The 27,514-nt window shown below is 40.7% G+C and overlaps 2 protein-coding genes across 7 annotated transcripts; both read left to right on the top strand.

The window, feature by feature from the left end:
* Window positions 1-130: 130 nt before the first annotated feature.
* On the top strand, window positions 131-25,886 carry LOC134806115 (mitochondrial protein C2orf69 homolog). Of its 6 annotated transcripts, none has more exons than XM_063779391.1 (11): window positions 131-316; window positions 2,783-2,889; window positions 3,408-3,503; window positions 6,645-6,772; window positions 8,028-8,132; window positions 8,942-9,038; window positions 9,626-9,690; window positions 13,799-13,954; window positions 14,905-15,011; window positions 20,848-20,960; window positions 25,264-25,886. In XM_063779391.1, exons 2-11 carry the CDS (start codon window positions 2,863-2,865, stop codon window positions 25,402-25,404), a joined length of 1,035 nt encoding a protein of 344 aa, XP_063635461.1. In that variant the 5' UTR covers window positions 131-316; window positions 2,783-2,862; the 3' UTR covers window positions 25,405-25,886. The 6 variants fall into 6 exon arrangements, with proteins under 6 accessions (XP_063635461.1, XP_063635460.1, XP_063635463.1 ...); XM_063779390.1 differs by having other exon boundaries at window positions 25,105-25,407; XM_063779393.1 differs by lacking the exon at window positions 2,783-2,889 and having other exon boundaries at window positions 25,105-25,407.
* On the top strand, window positions 436-1,763 carry LOC134806113 (TWiK family of potassium channels protein 7). Its single transcript, XM_063779389.1, has one exon. It carries the CDS (start codon window positions 637-639, stop codon window positions 1,702-1,704), a length of 1,068 nt encoding a protein of 355 aa, XP_063635459.1. The 5' UTR covers window positions 436-636; the 3' UTR covers window positions 1,705-1,763.
* Window positions 25,887-27,514: the final 1,628 nt, after the last annotated feature.

Here is a 27,514-nt window from a genome sequence, read left to right as displayed (position 1 = left end):
GATAAGCTTTTAAAACAATGCTTCGAATAGTTTTATGAATATTTTTTTTCTTTGGCTGTAAACAAAACGCAAATTCAGGCTTCAAAAATAGAGCATCAACTTTCCTGATTGCGTTTGGTTTTTAGTTTAAGCTCGCATAAACAAATTGACATAATTTATTCATCACAAAAATCAAAATAAAGTCCTATTTTATTCGTTTATCATAAAGTTAAATCGTAACTGCAACTGCTGTTATTATTCTTTTTCGAGTATTTGGTTTTTCACTGTCTTAATACATACAATCAAGACAGAAAAGCACTGTTTACAAGCGGTAGCGGTAAGTGCGCTCATTTTACTTTGTACATCAGTTTATTTTAATAAGTAAAGTTAAATAAATAGGGATCACAATAATCGGTGATTACGTCCCTCAATTACCCCTTTACTTCATTATTTCGAATGTTGGCGTTTTATATTACGGCAAATGAAGTTTCATAGGTACTCAAATCAAAACAACCTGTTTTATAATAACATTAGTCTGGCAGCTTGCCAATTAATCTCCCGAAATAGTGGGCGTGCGAGGGCAGGCGCTCACGTACTACTACTCGCGTCAGTGCCGCTGGAATACTCCAGTTTCGTAATTTATATGAGACCGCAATCATGGAGCGGCAGAACACGGCGTACTCGAGTTTTCATGGCTCCATGCGCAGCAGAGACTCATCGTCCACCACCGGCAGCGACGCCAGGGAGAAAATCAAGGATTGCTTACGGAAATTCATAGCATTCATGTTTACACAAGTGGGAGTTGGCGCACTAGTGGTGTGTTACGCGATGCTCGGAGCTGCCAGCTTCATCCACATCGAGAAGAACAGCCCCGACCGGCAGCTCGAGGACGTGCGCCAGTGGCGGCTCAACACGACGCAACAGCTCTGGGCAATAGTACAGAAAAACAACATATTTGATGAAGCTGCCTTCAAAACTGGAGCAGATGAAATCCTAAGAGTATACCAGAATAACATATCACAAGCCATACATAAAGGCTACAGTGGACACTCGCCTGAAGATATCTGGTCATTCCCAGCCGCTCTAATGTACAGTTTATCTGTGTTCACTATGATTGGATATGGCAATATTGTACCAAAAACGGTTTGGGGCAAAATTCTAACTATTGCGTATGCCTTTTTCGGCATACCAATTTATATTTTATACTTCTGCAACATGGGTAAGGTGTTGGCGAAAACCTTTAAATGGTTGTATATAACGGCTCACGAGTGCAGCAGACGTGAAGACCCAATGTTTGAAGATGGAGAGCCAATTAAGAGGAAGATCACAGTTCCATCGACTGCTTGCCTGTGGGTTATATCATTTTATATCCTGTCAGGCACTATAATGTTTGGAGCTTGGGAGAAATGGAACTATCTGGATTCTACATACTTCTGTGTTATAAGTTTGTGTAAAATTGGTTTTGGAGACTTTGTTCCTGGAGCTAACATAGCTGATTCAGCCGGAGGCTCTCATGTGAAACTCGTGATAAACTTTGTTTATGTGCTGCTGGGTATGGGCCTAGTGGCCATGTGCTACAACCTGATGTGTGAAGATGTGAGGTTCAAGGTGCGGGAGCTCCGAGAGGATCTCAAAAACTGTTTAGACGACATCACTTTGAAGATAACAGTGTGCATGAATGATACTAAATATTATCACCAGAAGGCTAATAGACAAGTGAAGTGACAACAAGAATGTTTGTAGTCCAATGTTCCAAAATGAATGAATGACTGAACTTTTGTACTTTCAATCTGAATTCTGAAATAAATTTTGGAGTATACTAGCTAAATAATTTGCTATGAATTATGTATTTGTGACATATGACATTTTGTAAACTAAACTTGTATTTTCCACTTTGTCTATTTTAGTAATAATTAAATAATAATATTGATTTTCATATTGTGTTTTTTTTGTGTATTGTCTCAAATTCTATTTTTAAATCACTGATTGGTCTTAACAAAATTACGAGTATATTATAACAGCAATCAATAAAAAATCGGGCAAGTGCGAGTCGGACTCGCGCACGAAGGGTTCCGTACTATATAAAATAAAAAAAAAAACAAAAAAAAAACGGTCACCCATCCAAGTACTGACCACTCCCGACGTTGCTTAACTTTGGTAAAAATCACGTTTGTTGTATGGGAGCCCCATTTAAATCTTTATTTTATTCTGTTTTTAGTATTTGTTGTTATAGCGGCAACAGAAATACATCATCTGTGAAAATTTCAACTGTCTAGCTATCACGGTTCGTGAGATACAGCCTGGTGACAGACGGACGGACGGACGGACGGACGGACGGACGGACGGACGGACAGCGAAGTCTTAGTAATAGGGTCCCGTTGTACCCTTTGGGTACGGAACCCTAAAAAATCACTATTGAGTGCATCCTTAAAAGTGGTTTTTCTTTGTACATATGTATAATTTAAACTACGATTTTTGAGGTACTGTCCAAGCAAACCTGGTTAGTATAACAGCACAAGCAGCATCAGTTTGAGTTGGTTATTTTACCGAGCCTTAAAATGTAGAGAAAAATTGATTTACATAAAAAATAAATTCAACATTACATGTCCACACCTAAAGGGGCCCACTGATTACCAGTCCGCCGGACGATATCGGCCTGTCAGTTAGAAACAAAATTTGACAGCTCTGAACAACTGACAGGCTGATATCGTCCGGCAATCTGGTAATCAGTGGGCCCCTTAAGTATTTTTTTTATTGTTGGCCTAACGGCCTATATCACAGGAATGTCCTACTTGCTGTACAGGTTGAGATCTCCTGCATCCGTCCCCCACGGAGACTCGCAGCGATGCGTCGCGACCCCGCAGACATGGCTCGGTGAAGCGAATGGTGGTGCGACTCAGTCGCGTCAAGGTTCGACAAAAAAATATTCTACAAGCCCTTAAGGGCTCTTTTACGATCCAATAAAACACTGTGATCTATTCAGAAAAATATACCCGGCTAGAAAGAACCTGGACCCCATTTTAAAGTTAAGAATTTACAAGTAAAAACAACAATGATACGTACTTGCACTTGCCTGACCGATTTTTAAAGCCCTTTGACCGGTGTTTTTGGTATACCATCCGAACATATTCCGGCCGATAACCGTCTTTTTTTTACCTTATTTAATGTAGGAGATATAGGAAAATATAGTGAGGAAACCTGCATAAATACGCAATAAATTTATAGTAGGTCAAAACAAATCAATTTGTGGCTTTCCATGAAGAAATGAAAAGAATGAGAGGGCTTATGTTTCATCTGCTATAAGGACCTTTCTATCAGAATTTCTGTTGGAATTTCAGAAGAAAACGTCCTTATTGAAGCATAAGGACCCTTCTGTGATGGAAAGCCACATTTATGAATTATAAAATATGGTTGATGTTGTATTGCAGGGGTTAGAGGGGCGCCGTAATGACGTGGTGTTCACGCCGTGCGCGCGCCGCGTGCCAGCGCCGCCCGCGCTCGTGTTCTGGGGCGGCGACGTGCAGGTACCGTACCGTGGCTACTGATTAGAGATGCACCGGATATTCGGTTACTATCCGGTATCCGGCCATTATTTCAATATCCGACCGGATACCGGATAGTAACATTGCTTGATTTCGGAGTAAACAAATTGGATTTAAGAAACAGTCACGGTCATAATCGTACTTGTTTATTATTTTAAAACAAGTTAAATATTCCACTGACTTACTTGAGCACTCACTTCGAAGCTAGAAATGTGTCCGCGTGAACGTTCATTAGAAAACAGGTCAAACCTGCACAATGCGCACTTGAAAAACCGCAACGTAGGTATAGTTCCGCCGGCTGAATATTCGGCGGCCTGATACCGGATATTCGGCCGATGGTCAGGCCGAATATCCGGTATCTGGTATCCGGCCAAACAACTATCCGTTGCATCTCTACTACAGCTGTACCCCCTTATTCCTAAACGCGCTACAAACCTTAATTAGCTAATAATCGTTGTCCTTATCTGTCATTTTTGATTTATGTATTTGTAAGAAAGGGATAAAACATAATTTTACCAAATCAGGGCCGTAAAGTTTTATGAATAAGGGGGATAGTCTTTAGTTTATACGTAATAAATACGTATTATAAGTAAACCGCAAAAATGAAAAACAGGTAAAAAAAAATGCAAACTAAAAACATATAACATAACAGATTAGGTTAGACCAAGAAAGGTCTGCAGCGATTTTGATAGCCCACGCAGTGCAAGTGTTATTTATCCGTCATAATTTCATAGAAGTTTGATGTTTAAAATAATACTTGCACTGCGTGGGCTATCAAAATCGCTGCAGACTATTCTTGGTCTAACTCTAGTATCCGCAAAATGGTCCTGTACGGATATCCGTCACTTTCAATCGCTCTCTGTTAAAAAGTGACAGATATTTTGTCACGTGGGTAAAGCCATCCATAATCGGCCTGCTGACTACCTAATATACTTAGGGGCTGTTCATAAATTACGTCATCTATTTTTGACGATTTTTGATTACAGACCGATAGACAGACAACGGGACAGGTGAAAGTAAATAAAAGCTTGTAATAATAAAAGAATGTTGGCGATAAATCTAAAATATCCTGAACACGACCAAATATGACGAATATGTATAGGACACGTTAACGTTCGCTAAATTTTATTGTACCGTTGCCATCAGATATATCGGAGCGGCCGAGGTGGTCAAATTATCTCAACGCGCACTCTAACGCCTTGACAATAGACGGCGACTACACCGGAAAGGACCCCGCAGCAAACATAGGGAAAAAGTGTTTTCAGTTAAATCTCACAAAATTTTAGTATGATGTTAATATGGCTCTCCTGATTAGTTTTTTTGTATGGGCACAACTCTCTCAGAAGTATACTTTCAGAAATAATCAAGTATATAATTTTCTATTTACTCGACATGTTTTCTAAAATCAATATATATTATTGTTATGACACGCACTGACAGTTACTGACGTTATAAGGTGCAGCCACCAACTGTCAGGAGGAAGAATTACGTAAAAATGGTTAACAAACACATATTTTGTATACTTACAACAATTACATTGATTATTTCTGAAAGTATACTTCTGAGAGAGTTGTGCCCATACAAAAAAATAATCAGGAGAGCCAAATTAACATCATACTAAAATTTCGTGAGATTTAACTGAAACCACTTTTTCCCTATGTTTGCTGCGGGGTCCTTTCATATTTCACTTTCACTGGTCTTTGATGTTTGAGCAACCCGTCAATATTGTGGTGATTCATTCAACTTGCCTTAAATCTACAGTTTACCCAATGTTGCAATAGATGGCGCCACCGGCGAGATAGAACGCGCTATAGTTTGTTCAACGTAAATTGTACTAAACCCTCGCTATTGCTCAGTTAGTTTGACAATGCAATATTATTGTATGACGATTTTTGAGTGGATTGGCATGTTTATTCGTGAGCATTGGCATATCCAAATTTGGTAAATAAACTAATTTAAAAACTAGCGACCTGCCCCGGCTTCGCACGGGTTAACAAATAATACACCTAAACCTTCCTCAAGAATCACTTTATTTAGACGATGATATGAAGTTTATTATAGGTGAAAACCGCATGAAAATCCGTTCAGTAGTTTTTCAGTTTAACGCGAACAGACAGACGCGGCGGAGGACTTTGTTTTATAAGGTGTAGAAGTGATACAAGCCCGATTGATATTACATCTCTGATATTACTATAGGACTAAGTAGATTGGTGACATTATACTGTTTGCAGAAAGCCCTTTACAATTAAGCACCATGATAAACGACCTTAATGAAGCCAGTATAAAAATTGGACTAGAAATGAACCTTGAAAAAACGAAAGTTATGACGAATTCACACACTGTACCAATTTTAGTAAATAATATACCTCTTGAGTTCGTCGAGAGCTACGTATATCTGGGAAAACAAATCTCTTTCAGCAAAGATAGAAACTCTACGGAGGTCGACCGAAGAATAGCAATCAGCTGGAAGAAATACTGGGCAAATAAAGAAATTTTTAAATCGCAACTCCCTCTGCCTACCAAAAAAATAGTGATGGATTCGGAAATACTACCATGCCTCACCTATGGTTGCCAAACTTGGACGTTCGATTACACAACCAAACAAAAAATACAAACTACGCAGAGGCGAATGGAGAGAAGCCTACTAGGCATAAAATTAAAGGACAGAGTGAGGAATGATGATATTAGAAGAAAAACAAAAATTACAGACGCTTTAACATTCTCACTCCAGAGAAAGTGGAAATGGGCAGGACACGTTGCCAGATATAGAGACGACAGATGGACCATACGAACAGTAAAGTGGTCTGGGCCGCAGGGCTCAAGAGGCAAAGGCCGACCACGTGGCAGATGGTCAGACGAGCTAGTAGAAACGGCGGGTCCAAAATGGCTAGAGACAGCCCAAAATAGAGAGGAGTGGAATTCCTTGGGGGAGGCTTTTACCCGAAAGGGGCCCACATATCTTTTAAGTTAATTTCTAAGTTATCTTTTACTTTACTGTTATATATCTATTTTGTTTGAAGTATGTGTGGTAGAAATAAAGCTTTTTTATTTATTTATTTCAGTAGATTGGTGTAATATTATCCCATTATTAACCGATAATATGACTTTTATAATCTTTTGCAGGACTATCCGGAGATTATGCAGGCGCACCGCGACAATCGGAACTATATCAAGTGGAACCTCGAAAACACGGCTCGCATCCTCAGTCAAAACTTCCCCACCTACCACATTGTAGTCGTTCGGCCCTCCAGGTAAGCTAACGTGAGACCTAGGGGCCCTAGATAATAATGGGAACCTAGAATACACGGCCCGCATCCTCATCCACCAAACCTAAGGCAGGCGTGGCTCATTCCGCGATTTCGTCGCTTTGCAACAGGTAGCTACAAGTACAACCGTTCCACACCAATTTTGGTGGCTAGCCATAAGCCGCGCGTGGCGCTGTCGCCACCTAGCGGTCACATCTGTCCAAGCCCCGTAGACAACGTGCCAATCGCTAACGCTCCGTAGCGAACGAAACGCAACTGTCATTGTCACACTGATATGGAAGAGTGATAGAGAGACGTAAAGCGATTCGATAGCGAAGCGCAAGCGATTGTGACCTTGGCTAGGCCGCCTGATCGTAACAGACGCGTTTTGTTAGAGAGTGAGTCTTCTGTACCTAGTACTATTATTTATTCTGTGCCTAAGGTCGATGTGGCCATATTTATTATTTATGTACACGAGCGCATTAAAAAACAAGTACACAGTTAATTTCAGCGACAAAGCAGCTATTGCTTTTAGTTTCTGCAGTCAAAAGCAGGTGGAGTCTATTTCTAAGGCTAGAAAAAAAATCAGGCCTATGATAGTAGATTGTACAACAAGGGCATAAAGTGACCCATTTTTACCCGAGGCAAATAGTAGACGAGAGTAAAAATGGATATTTATGCCCTTGTTGTACACTCTGCTTTTCACTTCGATTGCGAGGAAAATATACAAAAAAATCAAATACTTTTAGATTATTTTAACGTATTTATTCAAGACTAAAGAAAATAGTTCTTGGGCCGGTCGGAGGCGCGGGGCACGCCGGTCGGGGGCGCGCCTGCAGGGCTGGCAGTTTGTATGGCAGAATTTGGACTTTATTGCTAAGTCAATAAGGGTCGTAATAGATGATTTTACTTTATGCTCTAGAGCATAAAATGCGATTTTATGTCGTCTACGCACGACATAAAGGTGCACTTTTTGAGCATGAGAAGTGAAAAATAATTTTCATATTTCGTCGTTATTTCACTTGTCCTTAAATAAGTTGGGCCTTACGAGATTAGAGTCCCGTTGTTGTTAATTTAAGCAGACACAATGCTACAGGTTCAAATAAAAATAGAATTTAATAGCATCACTAGACGTATATCGACCGGGATATGCACCGTGATTACCGGTCGATACAAGTCTAGTGAAACTAACCGTGAATAAATAAATAAATAATTTAATTCATTCAAAACTGTTATTTAATAGCATGATGATTTCCCTCAGGATCGAGTACAAGAGCTTCAGTTGCTATGACAACTTCGTGCCGAGCAACAACGCCGGCGTGCCCGAGCACACGCCCACGCACAGCGCGCTGCTGCACCTACAAAGGTACATTAGTGGGTCGTTTCGCGCACCGCACTATTCTCACTTCTCTTAAGCGGCATTAGTTTTACCTACAGTTTCACGTGTAATTTAATATTTTCAATTGAAATAGAAATATAAATTATTTATTTTCAGACCACAGGTACAAATATAAAAGATGTTAATGGTGATACAAGTCCTTTTCCGTAGTCTACCATATTTATGGTGTACAATTTCGTGTCCTGCGCGATTTTTGGATGAAATTAGTGTCATGCAACTAATTTCGTAGTATAAATGCGATGTGAAAACTAGTGTCGCGAACTTCTGCGACACTTGCCTGCGCTGTACAGACATGTAGCTTCGATGCTGATGGGGCCACGGTCACTGCGATAGTGTGAATTTCACGACACTAATTATTTCACGAAATTACTTTCGCATATATCGAAACTACATTCGTGAAACTGATTTCAACATGCAAGACACTAACGTCTTAATGTAAATCCCGCTTTAGCGACAACCTAATATCGCGTTCCCTCGAAAATTCCCCTCCGGCCGTTTTCTCCGAATTCATTACGATACGTGTGTCGAGGTGATGGTCGTTTATTTTACGAGTATTTATTTGTTTTTTTTTTGTGGTGGATGTGTGGGAACATTAATTGTTTAAAAATAAATAGCTATCACGGTTCATGAGTTACAGCCTGGTTACAGACATGCGGACGGACAGACGGATAGCGGAGTCTTACTAATAGGGTCCCGTTTTTACCCTTTGGGTACGGAACCCTAATAATACAAATCAGTTTAATAGTTAGTTTAAACTTGTGTATTTATTTGTGCAGGTTACTGCAAGAAGTGAGTAATCAAGTGAAGAAGATCCCCGAACAGGAGCTGCTGGCGGGCCTGGAGGCCGCGTCCGAGGACACTGAAGATTCGAACGTAAGATGAGACACGAATACAGGCAATACAGGGTTTGAAATGTTGCTTAGTACTACTAAATACATTAAAGCCACGTATACACTATCAATTTTTTTGTTTATAAACAATGTTCGTAACACGTTTATAAACTTTTCAGTACTTTGGAGGACAATATCTCGCAATAAGTTGAGTTTGGGCAGTTAAAAAAAATACGTGTGTGTATTTTAGACTAACTCTATCATATATATGTATAAAAATAAATCAAATCGGTTACCTTGTTAGTCAATATGTGAAATAATGTCCTATATAATATTTAACATATTTTAATATACATACGTTTTTTATTTTTCTATTATCATTTATTATCTTTGACATTGTATAATTTGCTATTTGAATATTTTGACATTACTAATATTTTGTGATATATCTATATACCATTGTATATAACTACTTTTCAACTATAATATCAATTGTAATTTAATTATTTGCTTTGTTTTGTATCCTGACGATCGCTATACGATAAGTAATTGCTTCTGTATTCTTTTACATTAACTATGAAAATTGTATTGAGAGATCAATAAACTAAACTAACTAAACATATGTTACAGAGTACATCGCCGAAGCAAGGTAGCTCGAACGGCGCGGCAAGTCCAGCTCAAGAGACTCTCGAGCCGTGAGTAGGTTTAGTTCCAATGGATGTCGTCTGCGGTTTCACTAAAAACAATTCAAAAAATGACTAAACTTAAGTAATAAATAAATAAATTGCACAACATCCTACAACAGATTTTGGTGTATTTTTAACTGTATGGTGCACAATAAAGAATATTAACTTACTTATAGGTTCACAATCCTTAGGTGGTTAAATGGGACCATGGAGGAATATAGGAAATATACCCTGTCTATTTTTGTGTTTGTGTGTGCTACTTTTTTGGGTTCCGTACCATGGAGTTATGGTGGGACTCAGTCTGTCTGTCACATCACTAAATATCTCGGGAATTACTTACACTACAGTAATCAATTTGGAATAAGGTCTATGTGGTGAAAACCGTCTACAAACTCTATCGTCGCCTATAAAGCTTGCGTTTTTACACATCACAGACCACCTCAACTACTAGACGGAGCACATAAGTCAATCGAGGTCACCACACATATATATGCTCTCCCATACAAATTTAGTATGGCAGAGCGACGGCTTATTTCTGTTGCGTCTACAATTAGGACCAAACCTTGAGTATTTTAAAATATTAAGCTTTTGGAGTGTATAAAGTAGCATAGAATATACAACTCTATTGTGCTGCTGGATTCGTAACATTTTACAAGTAGAATTACATACATATGTGTTAATTACATATACAGGGTGTAATCGTTAAGTGTGGCCAGGCCATAATTCCGTAAATATAACAGATATCAGAAAACTTCCAACTGATATCGAAAGTGCGTTACCCAATGAGTAAAATTACATCAATAACTTTTTTTTAAATAAAAGCAGAAATATCACAAACATTAACTTCAAACCCTCCCATACATTTAGTATGACGACTCACCCTTCAAAGAATGTCGGTGTCGTAAGAAATAAAACTGCTTGAGATTTATTATTTGCGATAGTAAACTGTAATAAAATAATAAAACTACCGTTTATGAAATAATATTTTTTTAAATAAAATAATTAACATTTATTTTTTAAGAAAGTACATTTTTAGGGTTCCGTACCCAAAGGGTAAAACGGGACCCTATTACTAAGACTCCGCTGTCCGTCCGTCCGTCCGTCCGTCCGTCCGTCCGTCTGTCACCAGGCTGTATCTCACGAACCGTGATAGCTAGACAGTTGAAATTTTCACAAATGATGTATTTCTGTTGCCGCTATAACAACAAATACTAAAAACAGAATAAAATAAAGATTTAAGTGGGGCTCCCATACAACAAACGTGATTTTTGACCGAAGTTAAGCAACGTCGGGCGGGGTCAGTACTTGGATGGGTGACCGTTTTTTTTTTGCCGTTTTTTGTATTATGGTACGGAACCCTTCGTGCGCGAGTCCGACTCGCACTTGCCCGGTTTTTGTTAACAGTTAAGTAGTTGCTCGAAGTGACACCCTTCGTGTGCGATACATTGACAGGCCCTCTTAAATGTTTCTAAATGAACTTTTCTTAAAATTTACGGTGTAATTAAAAAATAAATGTTAGGATTTATTATTTCATAAACGGTAATTTTATTAAAGTTTAATATCGCAAATAATGAATCTCAAGCAGTTTTTACCCGACTACGGCAACGCAAAAGGAGGGTTATGATTTTGACCGGTATGTTTGTGTGTATGTATGTATGTATGTTCATCTGTTCCCTCATAACTTCTAAAGTACTCATTGAAATTTGACAAACGACGTGTCATTCGAATCGTCTTAATCGTCCGCTGGTTATAGGCTATATGACGTCACAAAAAAATGAACACGGCGCCCTCTAGAGGTCATAAAGTCACGAACCAAAAAAATAAAAATAAGTAATGATGACGTGTTGTATATCATTTGAAAGAGCTCAATTAGCACATTTCAAATATATACATATTGTTAGCTTTTGCACCCGGCTTTGCTTGCATGCACCCGATAAAACATTAATTTATCTGGTAGGTAATTCGAACTACGAATCTACAATCGCTCTGGATTCTATCTATCCGCGTGTTACGCGACTACGGCGATACAAGAAGGATTTTTCAAAAGAAATTTGTTTGGCCGCTATATACATGGTGTTTTTTAATGACCTGCAATATTTTATAACGTGAATAGGTATAGAAGTCCAGATCAGCAAATTTTTTTACGAGATCGGGTTTGGTCCCATGGTAAAAGTTGCTTAGTAATATTAGTACCAGGTGGTTAAAATTCGCAGTGCTGGTCAGGCGAAGCATACTGAAACGTACCTATGTGACGCACCGGACTCGGTCCAAGAGGCGACACTAAAAGGGTCAGGCGTAGCCCGATGTACGTGGCGCGCTGTACGCGGTCCAAAGCCGGGCGCCTTCGGCACCCTCATACTAAAAGAGTCGGGCGTAGCCCCACGTACGAGGCCTGATGTACGCGTTCCAAATCCTCATCCTTCGGCGCTCTCATACTAAACGAGTCGGGCGTAGACCGACGTACGAGGCTCGCTGTACGGGTTTCTAAGCCGGGCGCCTTCGGCGCCCTCATACTAAAAGAGTCGGGCGTAACCCGACGTACGAGGCACGATGTACGCGTTCCAAAGCCGGGCGCCCTCGGCGCCCTCATACTAAAAGAGTCGGGCGTAGCCCGACGTACGAAGCACGATGTACGCGTTCCAAAGCCGGGCGCCTTCGGCGCCCTCATACTAAAAGAGTCGGGCGTAACCCGACGTACGAAGCACGTTGTACGCGTTCCAAAGCCGGGCGCCCTCGGCGCCCTCATACTAAAAGAGTCGGGCGTAGCCCGACGTACGAGGCTTGCTGTACGGGTTTCTAAGCCGGGCGCCTTCGGCGCCCTCATACTAAAAGAGTCGGGCGTAACCCGACGTACGAAGCACGATGTACGCGTTCCAAAGCCGGGCGCCCTCATACTAAAAGAGTCGGGCGTAGCCCGACGTATGAGGCTCGCTGTACGCGTTCCAAAGCCGGGCGCCTTCGGCGTCCTCATACTAAAAGAGTCGGGCGTAGCCCAACGTACGAGGCCCGATGTACGCGTTCCAAAGCCGGGCGCCTTCGGCGCCCTCATACTAAAAGAGTCGGGCGTAGCTCGACGTACGAGGCTCGCTGTACGCGTTCCAAAGCCGGGCGCCTTCGGCGCCCTCATACTAAAAGAGTCTGGCGTAGCCCGACGTACGAGGCTCGCTGTACGCGTTCCAAAGTCAGGCGCCGAAGGCGCCTTCATGCCAAAGGTTGTCGGGCGTAGCCCGATATATGCGGCGCTCTGCGTGCTTCTGTACTGAGGACGCCCTCGCAAAAGTAATATAAAGTGACTTCAAATATTATTGTAAGTAACGAAATCCTGACCCCAAAATTAATTAAATAAAAAATAAGTTCAAAAACTAAAACCCGACTACTGCAAATCGCGCTCTAAAAAGTGGAAGTGGACGTATGCCACGATTATAAACTTTAAGGTAAAGTGGCATACGTCCACGGCGATCCTTTGAATATCTCTGTAAATATATAAAAAAATCATAACTCTTATAATTTTCCTATATGATAATTTCAGATAAGAATTATATCTTGTTTCATACTTTTAGAGCGCGATTTGCAGTAGTCGGGTTTTAGTTTTTGAACTTATTTTTATCTCTTACGAAACCGACGTTCTTTGAGGGGTGAGTCGTCGTACTGGTCGTACTAAATGTATGGGATGGTTTGAAGTTAATGTTTGGAATATTTAGGCTTTTATAAAAAAAAGTTATTAATGTAATTTTACTCATTGGGTAACGCACTTTCGATAGCAGTTGGAAGTTTTCTGATATCTGTTATATTTACGGAGTTATGGCCTGGCCACACTTAACGATTACACCCTGTATGTGGTGACCTCGTGCTCTTTGTAAACGCTTCATAATGCGGTGTCTGTGTAGTCTGTGGTACACACACCTACTCCACTTAGAAGTTCGGTGGACAGAAGTCGCGAAGCTCTTCCTTTCGGACTGTGTCTGAGCCACGTACGTATACAAATACGAGAGTTCTTGCGTTATGTATGAATTATGTATGACGGTCTTCCCAACCAAAAATTTGATTTCATTTTAATCAAAATTAAAATTAAGTTTTTTTTATTGCCAATTTTTATTTTATTACTATTTGTTATCAGGCCGGCGAGCCGTCTGTGGTGGCGGCCGAGCTTAGCGCTGCAGGACTCCAAGTTGGCGCTGGTGGGCTTCAGTAAAGGCTGCGTGGTGCTCAACCAGCTGCTGTACGAGTTTCACTACACACACACGCTTACGCCGGCGGACACGCAGGCCACAAGGTTTATATTAGATGATGACGGCGATTATTAATTTTTCGGGACAAGTTGCGATTTCGTATTTATTCCGCCCAGAATTAAAAGCTGATGGGGCATTCCACGAGACTGTCGCTTACATAACGCTTTTGCCTTGTATGGCAGCTACCTCAATAAAATACGTGAATCTCGAGAATATACTGCCAATTTGTTAGCCAAGTCATGAAATATTACCTGACCCAATATCGGCACTCAGCATTTCCAGAAGTATTAGAAGAATTGCGTTATGTAAGCGACAGTCTCGTGGAATGCCCCTGATATGATGATTGATGCTGACATATAGATGTAACGAAAAAAACCGGATAAGTGTGAGTCGGACTCGCCCACCGTGGGTTCCGTACTTTTTAGTATTTGTTGTTATAGCGGCAACAGAAATACATCATCTGTGAAAATTTCAACTGTCTAGCTATCACGGTTCATGAGATACAGCCTGGTGACAGACAGACGGACAGCGGAGTCTTAGTAATAGGGTCCCGTTTTTACCCTAAAAAGTAGGTACTTATCATAGACATAAGTATATCTAAAGACAGGCCTTACGGGCACTAAGAATGGTGCTAGTTTATTTATTTAAACTTTATTGAACAAAATACAAATAAAATGTACAAATGGCGGACTTAATGCCTAAAGGCATTCTCTACCTGTCAACCATAGGGCTAAACAGAGATGTAATAAAAATGGTGCGAGTAGAAAAGTAAGAGAATTTAATTAGCTAGTTCAGTGGTGTCACTCACGAATTCGAGCCAATCGTGCAGTCTAACGCAACTAGTTGCTACCAATCGCGCGCGTGATGCGAACTCATCAACTAATCACGATGTGGCGTTAAACTGCACGATTGGCCCGAATTCGTGAGCAGCCCCATTCTTATTGCCCGTCTTTTGGTAATTATGTGATTTGATATAATTGTATGCGTGGTGCAGGTTCATCTCTAGCATCTCAGCGATGTACTGGCTGGACGGCGGGCACGCGGGCGGCCGCAACACGTGGCTCGGCTCGCGCTGCCTGCTGGAGACGCTCGTCAGGCTCGGTCAGTATTCTATATGTGTGTACACTACACAGCCAAATGTCATGTTGCAATAACAGTTCTATTCCCCTCTAGATGGCGTTAGTAGTCCCTCGATTTCAAAGTACTAGTTAATACATTTTTTTATCCCCGCAACTAGAGATGGGTCGCGGGTATTTACCCAATTTACCCACCCAGGTAAATACCCGGTAAATACCCATTTACCCGGTATTTACCCGTATCTACCCAAATGGACGGGTAGATTCATTTCTTGTTGCACATGTCGATTTGTGTTAAAGTGGAGATATAAACCGAGTTAATGGCTGTAATTATTGTGTGTCATTTAAAAAGAAATGGTTTAGTTGCAGTTGCAGTTGTAACTAAGGAATTTTTAGTACAATTTTAATAAATATTAAAAAAGGCCGTCATAAGAGTATTTTTATTAGACTTGAGTAAATTATCGTACTTATACGTTGATAATACACATTCCAACTTCGGTCGGCGGGGGGTGCGGTTGGGGGGAGGGGGGAATAAGTGAACTTTTTCATATTTCTTGGAATCTGTCATTAATATCGAAAAGTGTTGTATGTACAAACTAAAGTAGACATAATTTTCTACAAAAAAGGTTATATACATTTTTGTCCTAAAACTAACTGTGTTTGACTTATAAGCTTCACAAGTTGGGATACTGCACAATTTTTTTTTATTATCATTCATAAGTATTCTTTATTTTCATCTTTCTAATGTATATTAAAAGCATTTTAAAACATTTCCGGAAGCCAGGGAATGATTTTACACGATTTTCATAATTGGACTGATATGTTAAAATCGAACTTCACCTCATAGCAACCTTTTCGTAATTAGTTTGAACATACATTTTATGTAACATTGTAAAAAAATACTTAAATTAATCTTATTTATACTCACATACCATTAAACACATCAAATTTAGAAGAAAAACGAAAATACCCGCGTATTTACCCGCGGGTAGGTAAATATCGGGTATTTACCGGGTAAATACCCGCTCTCGGGTATTTACCCGGGTAGTTACCCATCTCTACCCGCAACAGGCGGCCCGCGAGTCTATCTGGCTATTTTCTATGTAATATTTGGTAATATTATTAATAATTATTAATGAAATGATATTATTAATTAAATAAATATTATTAATTATTAATGAAATATGTATAATAATTGTAATCAAATCAACTTGTAGCCCTCTTATATTGCCGTGCCCTTGCAGGGTGTCACATGTATACCTTTATTTATGTTCCATTCCATCCATGTCTGTAATGTGATATGCAATAAAGTTTTCTATTCTATTCTAATATTGACAAACGACAATGTCTGATAAAGTCATAAATATTAACCGTTTCGGTGCGGATGGCACGACAGGCGTGTCATGAATGTTTTTAACGTGTGGCGTATGACACGACAGGCGTGCCATCTTATTCTATGGAGTAAGGCACGCCGGTCGTGTCATGAAATAATTGTTCGCCGCCACAGCCAAAAGTTTTCGGAAATGGAAGACACAAACGAACCGGTTAACAAAGTGCGGCCCGCATCAACTTCGTTAACTACATACTATGTGGCCCTTGGCTGCTAAAAGGTTGCCGGCAGCTGCTCTAGCTAGTCGACGACAAACAAACACCTGCAAAAAATACAAATATTGATTTGTCTGAAAAAAAGATTAAATGGAGTGGAGACCTTTTAGGGTATAATTTTTATGCGTAATAATAAATATAGGAAAAAGAAATATTCTAAAGTGAAATCAAACTATACTTGATATGTACAGACGTGGAGATCTACGTGCACGTGAGTCCGTACCAGGTGTGCGACGAGGCGCGGCCGTGGATCGGCAAGGAGGAGCGAGCCTTCACCGCCATGCTCAGGAAGCTGGGCGCCAATGTGAGTTAGAGTACTACAGTTGATATGTACAGACGTGGAGATCTACGTGCACGTGAGTCCGTACCAGGTGTGCGACGAGGCGCGGCCGTGGATCGGCAAGGAGGAGCGAGCCTTCACCGCCATGCTCAGGAAGCTGGGCGCCAATGTGAGTTAGAGTACTACAATTGATATGTACAGACGTGGAGATCTACGTGCACGTGAGTCCGTACCAGGTGTGCGACGAGGCGCGGCCGTGGATCGGCAAGGAGGAGCGAGCCTTCACCGCCATGCTCAGGAAGCTGGGCGCCAATGTGAGTTAGAGTACTACAGTTGATATGTACAGACGTGGAGATCTACGTGCACGTGAGTCCGTACCAGGTGTGCGACGAGGCGCGGCCGTGGATCGGCAAGGAGGAGCGAGCCTTCACCGCCATGCTCAGGAAGCTGGGCGCCAATGTGAGTTAGAGTACTATAGTTGATATGTACAGACGTGGAGATCTACGTGCACGTGAGTCCGTACCAGGTGTGCGACGAGGCGCGGCCGTGGATCGGCAAGGAGGAGCGAGCCTTCACCGCCATGCTCAGGAAGCTGGGCGCCAATGTGAGTTAGAGTACTATAGTTGATATACTTGATATGTACAAACGTGGAGGGCTACGTGCACGTGAGTCCGTACCAGGTGTGCGACGAGGCGCGGCCGTGGATCGGCAAGGAGGAGCGAGCCTTCACCGCCATGCTCAGGAAGCTGGGCGCCAATGTGAGTTAGAGTACTATAGTTGATATGTACAGACGTGGAGGGCTACGTGCACGTGAGTCCGTACCAGGTGTGCGACGAGGCGCGGCCGTGGATCGGCAAGGAGGAGCGAGCCTTCACCGCCATGCTCAGGAAGCTGGGCGCCAATGTGAGTTAGAGTACTATAGTTGATATGTACAGACGTGGAGGGCTACGTGCACGTGAGTCCGTACCAGGTGTGCGACGAGGCGCGGCCGTGGATCGGCAAGGAGGAGCGAGCCTTCACCGCCATGCTCAGGAAGCTGGGCGCCAATGTCCCTTCGGCCGCGTACGATACCGGAGATTCGTAACCAATTGCGACAGAAGAAAGAATCTACTTTTTACGATACTAGTTACTAAGCAATAAGTTTTTTTCCTTACACGTTACTAGTATCGAAGTAGGAATTTCTATTGAAATAATGAATTACGTAAGCGTACTTTACATTCTTAATACGGAACTAAAATAAACTTTCAAAATGATATCAGAACCTCTTTAAATATTGATAGCATTAAACCCTCTCTAGATTGTTGGCCGGTTATACTGTCAATGTCTTGTTTATTTCTTTATCGATGTCAATTGCCTGTGTTGAATGAGCATTTAGTTTAATTCTGATATTTCATCTACAAAACCTTAAAAAAAGCTGATTACAGTTAAAGTAAAGTGAAGATAAATAAGAGGACGGAACAAACAGAATTAATATGGAATTAGACTTCATTTCCACAAAGAGGGGTGGGAGATCATTATTGAATAATGGTCGTAGATATCATAGAAAGAAATTCTACGCAAACGGTGGCACTTTTTGGCTTTGTTTTAATAATAGTAGCCTGGGTTGTAAAGGCAGTGTCTCTCTCAATGACAGGAATGAAGTGGTGAAAACTAAAATTCATATCGACACCTGTAAAGAAGATTTTTCTGCCAATAGGATTCTTAAAGAACTGGATACTTTGAAGAGGAACTGTTCTCATAATTTCGAGAGTATTCAAAAACAATACGAAGACATGGTATTTAATTTGGAGGATGAAGGACTTGACCTTTTACAATCGATCCCCGGTTTTCAGAACGTTAAGACTGGGCTTTATAATGAAAGGAAAAGGGTTCTTGGAGCACCTAAATTACGATTTAAATCATGTAAAGAAGTCACAATACCTGAAAAATTCAAAACATTCCTGCTGGCCGAATATGAGGATGACGATAGAAAAATTTTGCTGTTTTGCAGTAAAAAAATTGTACCATTAATCAAAGAAGGAAGATATATGCATATTTTGGGCGATGGTACGTTTAGTTCGAGCCCTAAAGGCTTCAAACAATTATACACCATTCACGGAGTTGACGAGCATACGTCAAATATAATACCATTGATTTATTGCTTACTTCCTGATAAAAAATTTGAAACTTACACCATTGTATTTAGATTAATACAATCTCAATTCGAAGACTGGCAACCAGAAAAAATTACCGTTGACTTTGAATTAGCCCCAATGAAAGCAATTCGAAAAGTCTTTCCTTCGGTGGTCGTCAAGGGATGTTTCTATCACCTTAACAGGTGTTTGTTCCGAAAAGCCAAATTCTTGAAGATTACTACAAGGGTCAAAAGAAGGCACGTAGCAAGATGTGCTAGCCTTGCTCGATTGCCAAAAGAGTACATTCAAACAGGTAAAGCTTATGTGATGTGTAAAAGTCCACATGGGGATGACATAAAGAAATTTAATGAATATTTCCAAAAGCAATGGATGAAAAGAACTGATTTTGTTAGAGTCTGTAACTGTTCTGAGGAAAAAATAAGAACAACAAATAATATCGAAGGTTGGCACAGCCGTTTAAATAGATTTGTTGGGCGAAAGAATCCGACGCTAGCACAACTGCTCGAGATATTATCCAAAGAAACCAAATTATTCAACATATTTAAGAAACAAACGAAAATGTCAAAGGAGTACCAAGAGATCGAGGCTGAAATTAAGCAATCAATTGCACAACTAAACCGAAACGAAATATCGGTGGGTCATTGTATAGAATTGATAGCTCCTTTTCGATTTTAATTTTTTTTGCTTTTGTTCTGTTTTTAGTTAAGCCAGTTCAGCGTAGATGTTTTCTTTACCAACGGCAAAGCTTTGCTGTTTGACCGTGTGTTTAAGTAATTTGTAATTTTTCTTCTTACTGTGATTACATACACATACGTTATGATATAAATTCATAAACTAAATAAAGATATTAAAATAGTAAATATTTTTTTAATTATCACTGATTCACTGGACTTTTCACTTGTAAAAAAAAGTTTAAATCTCTAATCTCTATACTGTGACATATATAAATTATATCTATGGTATTGTATATGTCAACAATGACGTCCTTCTTTTATTAGAACAATTATAGATTACGGCAGGAATCTTTTCGTGTTAGATTTTCGTAAAAGGAAGTCTGAATTATCGTGATAATAAAAGTAGAGAGAACTGGATACTATGAATTTCGAAATGAACCCAGTCGGTGAGCCGTTGACAATTATCAGAGCTGCGGAAAACATTGAAAAATGTATTTTTAAAAGATGCAACATTCTGACGCTGCAGGAAATACCAAACATGATAAGAATAAAACTTTTATGTGATTTCGATTTCTATATTCCTCAGCGTACACGTGTGTGCCGGGAGCATTTAGAAACAGGTGCCTGGGAGGAGTTGATCGAAGCTTCAGACGTTGTAGAAGATTTTAATAGAGTGCATACTCAAGACATAGTTCGTCTTATGAGACAAGCGTTACTAAAAATTAACTGTATAGCCTCATCTTTTCTTTTTTATTCATAAATTGATATGAAAGAACTCTACATTGTGACGAATTGTTAATTAATAACATGTAAAGACAAATACATAACATTTACCGGGTTTAACGGCATTTTATTTATTAAAAAAAACAACCAAGTTAAATGCACAATACGCCATAGATATTAAGAGACATAGAATATACAATTATACATATTACTATCCCGCGTACCCTCGTTCGAAACTAGTTTCGGAAAAAACATAAAAATTGTCGCTCGAAACCAGTTACGAAAGAATTACGTGGTTTCGTTTGAGTAAAAAAAAGCCTTGAGTTGTAACTAGTATCGTAAAAAGTAGATTCTTTCTTCTGTCGCAATTGGTTACGAATCTCCGGTATCGTACGCGGCCGAAGGGGCCAATGTGAGTTAGAGTACTACAGTTGATATGTACAGACGTGGAGGGCTACGTGCACGTGAGCCCGTGCCAGGTGTGCGACGAGGCGCGGCCGTGGATCGACAAGGAGGAGCGAGCCTTCACCGCCATGCTCAGGAAGTTAGGCGCCAATGTAACTATTATACTCTTTATTCATTTACTGCCATAGGCTAAGATTTTTTACAATATGGATATGAAATACAAAAACAATTACAAAATGAGTATTGATTATATACGTAGGTACATGTAATGGGCACGATTCGACATTGGACGCTAAGAACGCTTAAGACGAAAGTGGAGAAGTGGACCCGCGCGAAATCGCCTTTTCATACAATATGTATTATAAAAGTGCTCCTAGCATTTAAAAAGTATGAAATCTAATTTTCGCTCCAAATTTTTACAATAATCATACAATCTAAAAAATCAAACGTCCCTACGTTATAGCTATGATTAATTGTGACGTCCCACGGTCAAAGGTACCTTATGGCGGGTATGGAGTTATGCATACCCCAGTAATCTACAATAAATAAGCTATCGATAACACAAAAGATCAACCTTCTAGGTTGCGTAGTTACAGAGATATGATTTTTTGAAAATAATGTTGTGAAATTAGCAACTTTACGATAGAGAAGTTTTAAGTTTAGCCGCCTAAAAAACTATGTTCCTGAAGTAAGTTACATAGTTGACTACAAATAATAATACCTTATATATGTGAGATTAAAAAAATATTGCGACTTGTTCTGTAATGCAAATAGAAACTTTTGATGTCGACTGATTTATGTGTATACTAGCCAATCTCTTGAAAATAAAGTTTTATTTCATTTTCACGATTGATTGCAATGAGCTCTCAAGATTTAAATTTTATCTATTAGAAAACGACACTGACAGACAGTTTAAGCAAAAAACAATACCGATTTAGAGGTGAAAATGTATTTTCTGACTTTTTCATATAAAATCACAAAATTGAATATTTTTACTTTTAATGTGACACACAATCAATTTTTCTGAGCACATATGAAAGAAATTCTGTCATTCAAATGAAATAAATCCTAAAACCCCAACTAAATACTATATTTAACCCCTTATGCCACTTTAAACTTACATAACAATAACAGTATTTGCTCCATACATTTACGAAAAGGTACCTTATGGAAATAAATCTAATAATACATCACTACAAAATATCAATCATATTACAGTTTATCTTTTCATCATCATTCTCTTGCCCTTGTCCCATTCACTTGGGGTCGGCGCAGCATGTCTTTCTCTTCCACACCTCTCTGTCGCCCGTCATTTCATCATTCACTTGCGTTCGTTTCATATCATCTCTCACACAGTCCATCCACCTTTTCCTCGGTTTTCCTTTCCTCGTACTTCCCTCCACATTCATTCGTAATACCTTTCTCGTCACATGACTTTCATCCCTCCGCATCACATGCCCGTACCATGCTAGGCGATTTGCCCTTACTTTTTCTGTTATGGGTGCAACTTTCAGGCTTCCTCTTATATACTCATTCCTTATCCTATCCATTCTCGTCACGCCACACATCCATCTTAACATTCGCATCTCCGCTACATGCAATCTCTTTTCATCCGTCACCTTTAGGGCCCAACACTCTGATCCATACATGACGACAGGTCTTATGACTGATTTATAAATTTTACCCTTCAACCGAAGAGGCATTCGGGCGTCGCAAATGGTTCCCGTGACCTGTCGCCATTTCATCCATCCTGTGCTAATCCGGTTTTTAACGTCACGGTCAATATCGCCATCGCACTGTACGAGCGAACCGAGGTACTTAAAGTCGGAGCAGACCGGCAATGTAACGCCGTCGAGTTCTATGGCAGCAAAACTGGAGAGACCGCCAAAATCACAGAACATGTGTTCTGTTTTAGATCTGCTGATCTTCAGGCCAACATTCTCCAATTTTTGCCGCCATTTCTCAAGTCCGCTCTGCACCTCGAGTTCGTTTTCACCAACAAGCACAATGTCATCGGCAAACAGCATACACCAGGGTGCCTCCTCCTGTATGTCCGACGACAGAGCGTCCATAACAAGCAGGAAGAGGTAAGGGCTTAAAGCCGATCCCTGGTGCAAGCCTACCGTGACACTGAACTTGTCGGTGGTGCCAGCAGCTGACCGGACGCGTGTACAACATCGGTTGTACATTGACCGGATTAGCTCTACATACTTCCCAGGCACGCATTTCTCTTTCAGAGCCCACCACAAAACCTCTCGGGGTACTCGGTCGTATGCTTTTTCGAGGTCAACAAACACCATATGCAGGTTCTTTTTGGCATGTCTGTATTTTTCGCACAGATGGCGAAGTGCAAAAATGGCGTCTGTTGTACCTCTCCCCGGCATAAACCCGAACTGGTTTTGTGTTATATCACTCTCATCTCTCAGGCGTCTCTCTATCACTTTTTCCCATACTTTCATGCTATGTGACATGAGTTTTATTCCTCTATAGTTGTTGCATTCCTGTACATCCCCTTTGTTTTTAAAAATGGGCACCAGCAAACTGTCGCACCATTCGTCGGGAATGGTTTCTTCATGCAACAACTTATTGAAGAACAAAGTCAGCCACTTACATCCATCCTCACGCAGTAACTTCCATACCTCTCCTGGTATATCATCTGGTCCTACAGATTTCCCATTTTTCATACTTCTCACAGCCGTTCTTACTTCGTCCATACATATTTCTTTCACTGCACCCATATTTATCATCCTGTGCTGTAGTACCCTGTTCCATTCATTTTCCTCATTCATCAACCTTTCGAAGTAGACTTTCCAACGTTCTTTTATCGCTTCGTCTTTCGTAATCACCTTACCTGCATCATCTTTCACACATTTTATATGAGACATATCCCGGGAACTTCTTTCTCTCGCTTTGGCTAGGCGGTACAGCTGCTTTTCGCCTTTAGGACTATCTAAAGACTCGTACAAATGGTCCTGTGCTGCTGTTCTGGCTATAGCAACTGCACGCTTTGCTTTCTTCTTACATTCTTTATATTCTGTCCTCTTTATTTCCTTCTCTCCTTACAGTTTATCTTTTATGAATAGAAAATATTAATTTACATTAAACTGCCCCAAATTTAATTAGTTCTTCGTCATAATAATCTTTAAAAAGACCAATAATTTGTATGTAATGAAAAGGTACCTTGTGATTAAGTTACATGATGAGGCATGATGATGATGGAACAGTTAGGATAAACTAATAATATTTTGGGGTTAAGATGGTATAAATCGTCTATTTCTTATCAATAATATATTTCGGTTGCTATTGAAGATAAGCGGCATTGAGGTTCAATGACCTTAGATATTCCATAAGGTAATGCGTCGGGTATTGGCATTTTTCAGCAAACCAATGGCTGATTTACTGCATGCGACCAAACCAAATGAAGATTATTCTAGTTAAGAAACACTTGACGAGAGTAACTTTGGTATAATAGCAGGCTACTTGGATTTGTGATGTCGGTCGATGTACGGTTATAATATTTGCGAGGCCCCCCGACCAGAACTGAAATTATCAAATTAGTTTTGCAGAATGCTAATACAGTTCTCTACCAAACTTCTTTTCCCGTATTGACTAGTTTTTTTGGGAATTTTCAATCTTTTTTCCATAAGGTACCTTTTCTACTAAACTCTGAGACGACATTACTAGGCTTATAAGTAACTTATAACAAAAATAAAAACAGGTAAACAAACGTTACGCATTAAGGTTTCAGATCACACAATAAAAAAAAATTGAGCATTTTTTCACCTCTTTACAAAACATTTCATATCTCCGAAACTAGAAACCCTCATAAGGTACCTTTTTCCGTGGAACGTCACAATTTAATATACTTACATCCAATTATGTAAAATATTTTCTATAATGTCAAAATCCAGATAGGAAAATGACCCCTTTCCTCTTAAAGACGTGTGTAGTCGTGCCTAAAAGTCTCTCATCGCACGCTATCATAGGAAGCATTCTACATACAGATCTACTTTGTCGGGAACGTGCTTACTTAGTGACTGATGTAGTATAAAATAAACCCGGACAAGTGCGAGTCGGACTCGCCCACCGAGGGTTCCGTACTTTATTAGTATTTGTTATATTATAGTGGCAACAAAAATACATCATCAGGGAAAATTTCAAGTGTCAAGTGTCAGCCTGGTGACAGACATACAGACAGACAGTACACCACAGTGGACAGTGGATTAGGGTGGTAATAGGGTCCCGTTTTTTACCCTTTGGGTACGGAACCCTAAAAAACGGACTTATTTTGTTCAGGTCCACCGCTACCTGCACTCGGACGGCACGCCAGTAACGCTGCTCACACACTTCAACGTGCTCAGCCACTTCCGCAGCCTCCAGGACTCCGGCGCTCCCAGCGCGCCTCCTGACTCTGACACCGACGAGAGCACCAAATAAAACATAAATGTTGTTCAGATCCACCGCTACCTGCACTCGGACGGCACGCCAGTGACGCTGCTCACACACTTCAACGTGCTCGGCCACTTCCGCAGCCTCCAGGACTCCGGCGCTCCCAGCGCGCCTCCTGACTCTGACACCGACGAGAGCACCAAATAAAACATAAATGTTGTTCAGATCCACCGCTACCTGCACTCGGACGGCACGCCAGTGACGCTGCTCACACACTTCAACGTGCTCGGCCACTTCCGCAGCCTCCAGGACTCCGGCGCTCCCAGCGCGCCTCCTGACTCTGACACCGACGAGAGCACCAAATAAAACATAAATGTTGTTCAGATCCACCGCTACCTGCACTCGGACGGCACGCCAGTGACGCTGCTCACACACTTCAACGTGCTCGGCCACTTCCGCAGCCTCCAGGACTCCGGCGCTCCCAGCGCGCCTCCTGACTCTGACACCGACGAGAGCACCAAATAAAACATAAATGTTGTTCAGATCCACCGCTACCTGCACTCGGACGGCACGCCAGTGACGCTGCTCACACACTTCAACGTGCTCGGCCACTTCCGCAGCCTCCAGGACTCCGGCGCTCCCAGCGCGCCTCCTGACTCTGACACCGACGACAGTACCAAATAAAACATACACGTGCTTACAAACCTTGTTTGCTTAAAGAGTCAGCGAAGTGCGTCTAACTCGACTATTCGGTATACTCTGTATTTTTAGGTATTTAAATAAAAGTAAACAAAATCTACCTTCAAATGGCTCCTTAAGCCAATTGAGGGTAGATGAAAATATTACATGATCAAGTAATTAATGTAGGTTAAAGTCAAGTCGTTCAGTGACTGATCCAGGCGGTTTTGTATTTGGTTGTAACCAACCAAATACAAATACGAAACCAATAAATGTTAAAACTACCCGACAATTTACAATTATTTAAATACCTAAAGATACAGACTATAGGCACACCCCGGACACTGGCGATCAAATGTATGAAACAAACTCGTCCCTACGCACACAGTCTAAGCTCGTGTAGGTGAACGCGTACCATGCTTGTGTGAGTGAGATAAGACGTGCTAGGGTTCCCGCCATTTTGTTGACAAGTTCGATGACCTCAATGACCCAAAACGCATTGCGCGAATTAGGAAGAAATAAGAATCATATTATGCTGTAAGGTGGGTATCTAAGCTCGATTTATACAATAGTTTCCTATTTTGAATCAGAATAAACGAAGTAACAAAATTTTTGTAAGGAAATTCAGGCCACCAAACTATTACCTACGTAAGTTGAAAACATGATTTTTTTGTTCATATAGATATTGTGTTGTTTTCAGTGTGATCTGATAGGTTTAGGTCTAAAACAGATAGGGTAAAAGAAATACTAAACATAAGTACCTATTGTAAGTTGCTATTCTACTACAACATAAAACACTTTAAAAATAACTGGGTATGTAATGTACTTGCCTTGATTCATACAATGGGAATCTGTGGAACTTTCTTTTAGTTTTGTCGTTTATAGAGCTTAAACAACCGTACACAGCACAACACACGCCCATTACAAAAGGATTTGTAAATATTTGTTTAATATTTTACGTGGCCTCCGCTCTGCGCACCGCGTCGTCGCGTCCTTGCCAGCCGGTAACTGAGAGGTAACCGAGAGCGGGTGGGCGGCACTTTCAACGGGAGGCAGGGAGTGTCCATACTGTACGTTAGTACTATTTATTATACTGTGCTATAGGTGCACGACTGGTGCTGCCCTCATTTTGTTGAATTTCTACGCTAAATCTTATTAACTAATTCAAACGGCTGCCGCTAGCTTTAATGTGCTACATTCCATAAGAGTACGTGTGTTTGTGACAATCGGCGCTACTTCTCCCTCCAACGCCTTGCCAATGGTTGCGAGCGAACTGAGCACATAAGACAATCGATGTCACCACACATGAGCAATCCTGTACCAGTGGGACGACACTGATTCTTTCGGGCATTCTCGGCTCCGTTCGGCTCAGCATTGCTAGGAGCATCATCCGCCCATCATCGAACGGCGCACGCATGCTTGACACACTCGTGTTTTTTTTTTTTGTGGAATTATCACTCGTTCTTCGTAGTTCTTTCCCGTTTGTTATATTGTTCTTGACCACTATGTACAGTCGACGTCAAAAATATGTACTTTTGCACCTTACTCCTTTGTAATAAGACAAAAAGTGTAAACATATCTTTGACGTCGACTGTACCTAAAGAAGAATGATAAAAATTACGACCCTGCTTAGTACAAA

This window comes from Cydia splendana, chromosome 2 (assembly GCF_910591565.1).
Source record: "Cydia splendana chromosome 2, ilCydSple1.2, whole genome shotgun sequence".
NCBI lineage: Eukaryota > Metazoa > Arthropoda > Insecta > Lepidoptera > Tortricidae > Cydia > Cydia splendana.
This window is presented reverse-complemented; position numbering and strand designations above follow the sequence as displayed.

Excerpts from the sequence above, each read along its gene's own strand:
- LOC134806113 (XM_063779389.1), top strand. The coding sequence starts at position 637 with ATGGAGCGGCAGAACACGGCGTACTCGAGTTTTCATGGCTCCATGCGC.
- LOC134806115 (XM_063779391.1), top strand. The coding sequence starts at position 2,863 with ATGGTGGTGCGACTCAGTCGCGTCAAG. Across the intron at positions 2,890-3,407 it reads TGCGACTCAGTCGCGTCAAG|GGGTTAGAGGGGCGCCGTAA; the intron begins GTTCGACAAAAA and ends GTTGTATTGCAG. Across the intron at positions 13,955-14,904 it reads GCGGACACGCAGGCCACAAG|GTTCATCTCTAGCATCTCAG; the intron begins GTTTATATTAGA and ends TGCGTGGTGCAG.